Source organism: Amblyomma americanum, chromosome 8 (assembly GCF_052857255.1).
Source record: "Amblyomma americanum isolate KBUSLIRL-KWMA chromosome 8, ASM5285725v1, whole genome shotgun sequence".
Lineage (NCBI taxonomy): Eukaryota > Metazoa > Arthropoda > Arachnida > Ixodida > Ixodidae > Amblyomma > Amblyomma americanum.
The window spans coordinates 78,596,813-78,602,707 of NC_135504.1; the positions used below are offsets into that span (position 1 = coordinate 78,596,813).

A 5,895-nucleotide genomic window follows, 5' to 3' on the forward strand; every position below is an offset into this window, starting at 1 on the left:
GGTAAGAATTAAGCCACCGCGTGATGTTGTTGTTCTTAAATAGGTTTTTTAGCTTCATTTCTAACTTGGAATGTGAAACAGAATCGAAGGCTTTTCAGAAGTCTATCAAAACTGCGTATTTCTTCACTTTAATTAAAAAAGAAAAAAAAACTCATTTGTAGTGTGGATCAACGGCGTGACAGTAGACAAGCCTTGACGAAAACCACGTTGACTGTTTAATAAAAAATTGTTATCCTCTAGGAACGAACTGATGTGATTAGATATGATATGCGGCAGGACCTTGCTTGAAGTACATAGGAAGGAAGCTGGACGGTAATAAGTTACGAAGTGCTTGTCCCCAGATTTATAGACAAGAAAAATTTCCCCTAATATCCATTTCTTCGGAATATCTCCGGTGCGCAGGCTTTCGGAGTAAATTATATGCAAGTATTTAGCACACCATTCTGCATACCTGCAGAGAAAATATTTGGGATGCCGTCTGGGCCGGTGTTTTTTTGGGTCAGGTTGCTAGAGGAGAGACAATTCCCTTTCCTTCAGTTTTAATCGAGTGACGCTCAAGCTGGACGACCTCGTCACTGCCATGCAAAACACACTAGCAAAGTAGTAGTTGAAGGCTGTTGCAATCCTATCAGTGTCTTTAACCTCAGTACCCCTATGTTTAGTTTACTTATGGTCTCTTTTCTAGTCGCCAAGGGTCTCCAAAATTTAGCTGGATTGTTGCGCAGAAAGTTGTGCATTCGAATGTTAAAAAAGTTATATTTTGATGACTTAATTTTACCGTAAGTGTGCACAGAGTAGCGGCAGCGTATTAGGAGCCGTGCTTGGTCATGAGCGCAGTCATTTCTTTCGTGGCTTGAGTTGCAAGATTTCACGGGTGATCTGAGCATTGTGCTTGTAAGTTTCTTGGGTCTTAGCGGTACGTATTTGCAGATAATATCGTGTTGCGCGTGCTTAAAGAACCACCATAATTCATTAGCACTTGGCGTTTATTTATGAATAAAAGTGGTGAATTCGTCGTATCGTTGTTGATCGAGAATAGTGACCTCATCAGCATTGTTAAATTCACGAAATATGTGGTGTGGCTTGTAGTTGTATTTGTATATCTCGTTAAACTGCTTCCAAAATATGGATGCTGGCGAGGGAGCGGCGTTATCTCTAACTGCAAAAGCTCTAGCAACAGAAGTGCCGTTTATTTGTGATGAACATCCAATATGTCGCATTATTTTGATATTCAATAAACGCTCATGCTAAAGAGCAACGTGCTGTTATTCAATACAAGACCCGAAATAACTGTAGCAAATGCTATGATCGTCAGAAACTTCGAGCACTTGTAATTTATAGTACTGCTAAAGTGAATCGAGAAAATCGAGAAACACGTGAAATTTATGCATCTTTTCTTCTGACCAGACTATGCTGCCATACTGAACCAACGTTGCGCCTCATTTTTGTTTTCAGCAGATTTAACTGAGCTTAATGTTTACGTCACACACGCTGGCTACTCCTACAGCTAGGTGTGTCACAGCATCCAAAAGAATGTTTCAAGAGTAGAACAAACGATTTCTTCCCAAGTAATTTACTTAACGCACATTTATGAACGCGTCCCGTGTATCTTGCATCTGAGTGAAGGCGACACATTCTCTTAAAACCACTCTTTACTGCAGAATGTATTTAAGGATTTTAATCGTCCCTGTCATGACCACAGCTATCTGTGTGATTACGAAATCTTCGTGCCTATGGAACAGGGAAAACAATGTGCACTTCACCTCAGCGAGGAAATTTTGGGCAACGATAAGAAACTTCACTGATAAGTGGTGTATCTAGCGTCTCCATTTCTTAGTCCTGAACAAAGGCTAATATTTTGGTGGTTTTCACGTATTAACCATTTAATTTCTCTTCGTAAATTTTATTTTCGAACGTATTTGGAAAGAAAGTTTTAAAAAAATTGCAAGGATTTGCCAAGGCTGCCTAAAATTTTGGAGTTGGAAGTTCCTTCCGTGGCCGCAGCTTCGACGGGCCGTTTTCGTCATAGTACAGGACTCGTGTAACCTTCTAGCCTGTAGCCGTAGAGTTCGAAGTCGTACACATAGATGGCGAACAGCTTGAGAACCTGCTCTCTTGTGAGCTCCGAAAAGTGTCGGGCGAATGCTTTGCGAGCTTGTGACTTATTCCGAGGGCTCTTCGCGTTCCTCTTCGGGAGCTTCCAGCCTGCGAGCCCCAGCCTCGACAGCAGCTTCTCGAAGTCGCTGTCGAGTGTTTCCACCTTCACAATCACGTCGTACCTGCAGCGGGAAAGGAGAAAGAGGCACTCATATTTTTACAATAACAGACACCGCGTCCTCGATTCACATGGATAAAATACTGGTTTTAGGTAAGCAAATCTTGGCCTAAAATCTGACGTGTTGTTTTCACCGAGGAAACATTTCATACTGAATAAAGTATTCTTGAATTTCGGATACGGATTATAGAGAGAGATTGGGGCAGCCCAAATGGCGTAGGAGCATTTTTTTGCTAATAAAGCAAATTTAGCAAATATAGGAGCAAGTATCTGCAAATATAACACAACCACTGTACGGTTGTGACAGCCATACTTTCAAACCTTTTGGGAAGGTGCAAGGGTGACAGTTACAGACAACAAATCCACCTATACTGTATATCCCTAACAATATTCTTAGTGTTTTGCTTGCAGTATACCGGTTTTTCGTGGAATAACGCTAAAGTTTTATTGTCCAAAAGCTTGCGACAGCTGGTGTAGTTAGAGGGTTTAAACTCATTTTAAGGAATATTGTGTTGTGCGCGTTCAAAACCGTCCGTCAGTGTTCTCTGGACGCTATTTTTTAAACTACGCCCCATCGACTACATCGTACGTCTGCCAGGAAAACAACCAATTTTTGTCGATTGTCGAAAAGAAACCATCGCGCTTGAAGGGGAATGCATTTTATAAGCAGATCTAAAGTGGTTTAAGCTATACGAATGGAACAGGTAGCTAATTTGCCCATCATCGTACATTGCAGGGCAGCTTAAAAGTCCGTGTTGCGAAAATATTTCCACCAATGATTGTCTATTGTGAAGTGAAATAAATATTTTATATAAAAAATATTACAATTTTTTCAACTCTCCGTAGTTTCGGGAGAAGTGAGCTAAGGGTCTGAATTTTTTTACAGTGAATGTTTTGTTCTTACTGCAAGAATTTCGGCTATTACTTCAAAGTCCGCTTCCAAAATACTGATCCGAATTATTTGGCCAGAACAGAAAGCTCTCTGTGGTGTTTTTCTACAGGGGGAACTTTTACCGCGTAGGCGTTGATGTAAATGGACCTGACCTTTGAACTGAGGTGGACAGGGGACAGCTCACGCCCTACAACTTGCGGCGAGCTTCCATTCCTCAAGGTGATGTCCGGAGTGTAGAGAGCAATACATGGCGACACCCAGGGAAGGCATTTTGGAGCGGTATAAAATGCGTGCAATGGTGCTGTGAGTCAAGATAGTTGGACTTATTTCCAGCGAAATATCAGCGCACTTCCATGTCCACGAAATCTGTGCAAACGCTTCTAGTTTTCATGGCTACCGTCAAGTGCTGCTTGGCGCTCAGCCCGCACCATGCGTCCAGTTCTGAACGCAAGATTATTCTGGCCAGTGTTAGACCCAAACGAGAATATAATATAATTGAAGATTGACCCGGATGGGAGAAGCGTCGCTTCCTAAATAGCCTGGTTCAAACCTGTTCTTACGTTCAGTAGACAATCTTGCTATGGCTGTGAGGCCTGTATATGGCGTCTTCATTAGAAAGGCCTATTTCTCGCTTCTATCCCCCTCTCCCCCTACACAAAAAAACGTCGCTAAAGTCACGGTTATGCACCGATCAATATTTGAAGTTTGCCAATATTTTCATTTAGTTCTCAGGCAGTGCTGTGCTACTAACACTAAACGATCGCACCTGCTCAAGGACCAGGGCATATGCGCTGAGTCTTGACTCATCTTCTCTCGATCTTGTGCAGGTGCTTTGCTTTAGCCTTATCATGTCGTACCAACTTTCCCGTCAGACTGCGTTCTTGTGCTATTATTTTTGCCCGCGTTAAGTGCGGTGTTTTAGTGTCACAGCCTCAAAAACATGGCGGACGAAATAAGCGGCCATAATAACGCAATCTACAGCGAGCCCGATCACAAGTGCAGCGGATAAAAGATCGTGCCTTCGTCTAGTGCAGGAGGCGCTTCCGTTCTCACTAACATTGGTGCCAAGGAAGTCTGCGAATCAGCGACAGCGGCCGGAACCGGTGTTCACGGGGGGGGGGGGGGGGGGGGGGGGGGGGGGGGGGGGTTGTGTCGCACTTTTTTCTGTAATTTAAGTGTATTTTGCTCCTGTGCTGCCTACTGTGTGTACGATATTCCTGTTTAGCAGGAAAACAAAGATGCAAAAACGGCAGTTTAACCTCAGTTCTTAGGTGTGAGAAGTGCTTCACCTTCCGTCCAAGATGACGTCCTATGATTCGTTCCCAATTAATTGACAGTACTCAGCATACCACGTGTAAAAAGGTATAATACAGTTCTCATTTTCAAGAACAGAAATACGCCGCTCCTTGTTTTACTTTCCTTACGTCGTTTTACATTTCGAGAGAAAACAAAAACTACCCCAGTAGAGCCACGTCAGCTATCACGCAGTAAGCCTGAAACAGATCGAACCCTACTTGATGCTGCAAGGTCTGCACCGGTGTGTATGAGGACGTCCCAGGTCTCCACCGGATCTTTCAGGATATTTGTGACGAACTCTCCAAAGGTAAATGTGCCGTTGGGTCCACTGCCGATGAAGCCTTGGTGGTACAGCTTCTTGGCGCCGTCTATCCACGGCTCAGTTGTCCGTACTCTGTCAACGTAGGCCGAGACTAGCCTTTCGAACGGGTGTCTAACCATAATTGTCTTGACGTAGCTTGGTCCCAGCTTCTTCCTCCAGTATGCGCTTGGCGCTACGGAAGGGTGGGTTTCGAACACCGAAGATATTTCATTGGCATTGTCACCAGGATCTCTCATGTGTTCCGCTTGCAAGATGAAGGACTTTAGGCTAGAACTTGCCGCTTTTGGCACAGGACAGTAGGCAAAGCTTAGTGAGTTTACCAAGTGCAGAGAGCACACGCCTCTCGAATAGTTCGGGAAGTTCCCATACACTCTGCTGTCACTGGAGTCGTTTATGATTAAGGTGTCCCGGTACTTCCAGCAAACTGCGTCCAGTCTCGATAGCCTTTTACGGAGGTCGTCGATATTGTCTTTCTGGGGGCTTCGCCAAGTAAGGCCGGTATCGTCGATTATGTTGCACTTGCACCCAGTGGGCTGCTGTGAAAAAAAAAGAGAGTTATTGTTGTTGCGTACGAATTACGGTAGTATATTTCCCTAGCGTGCTAAGGTACGAGAGAACTATATTTTTGAAGAAAGGTTGAAATTCTTACATAGAATACACAGGTAACCGTCTCGCAGAAGAGTTTAATAAGCATTTTACTCCTGTGTTGAACCCCTCTGCTGATATATCTCACATATCCATTGACAGGCGCCCACCTTCTTTGTTCCTTGAACCTGTCTCTATCAGAGAAATTTTGTCAACTTTTAGTGACCTAAAGAACAGTACCTCGTGAGATGCAGATAATATCCAGACTCGTCCAGTTAAATATGTCATCGACATCATCGCTGCGCTATTGGAGTACATATACAACCTATGCATAGAAACTTCCACCTTCCCTGCAAGAATGCAGATTGCTAGAGTAGCAGTCATATACAAAAAAGGAAACAAAAGCAGCTTTGGAAACTATCGACCAATTAGTATTTTGCCCGTCTCCTCAAAAGCGTTCGAGAAACTGATTCTTAAACGAGTTTAAAGCTTTTAAATAAACACGCCATGATTACCGACTGCCAG

At 43.6% G+C, this 5,895-nt stretch overlaps 1 protein-coding gene across 1 annotated transcript; it reads right to left on the minus strand.

The window, feature by feature from the left end:
* Nucleotides 1-1,369: 1,369 nt before the first annotated feature.
* Nucleotides 1,370-4,713, minus strand: LOC144102526 (carbohydrate sulfotransferase 11-like; the record flags this gene model as incomplete). Its single annotated transcript, XM_077635778.1, has 2 exons — nucleotides 1,370-2,279; nucleotides 4,682-4,713. Coding segments are annotated over 2 exons (288 nt in total), but the record flags the coding sequence as incomplete, so codon positions are not given.
* Nucleotides 4,714-5,895: the final 1,182 nt, after the last annotated feature.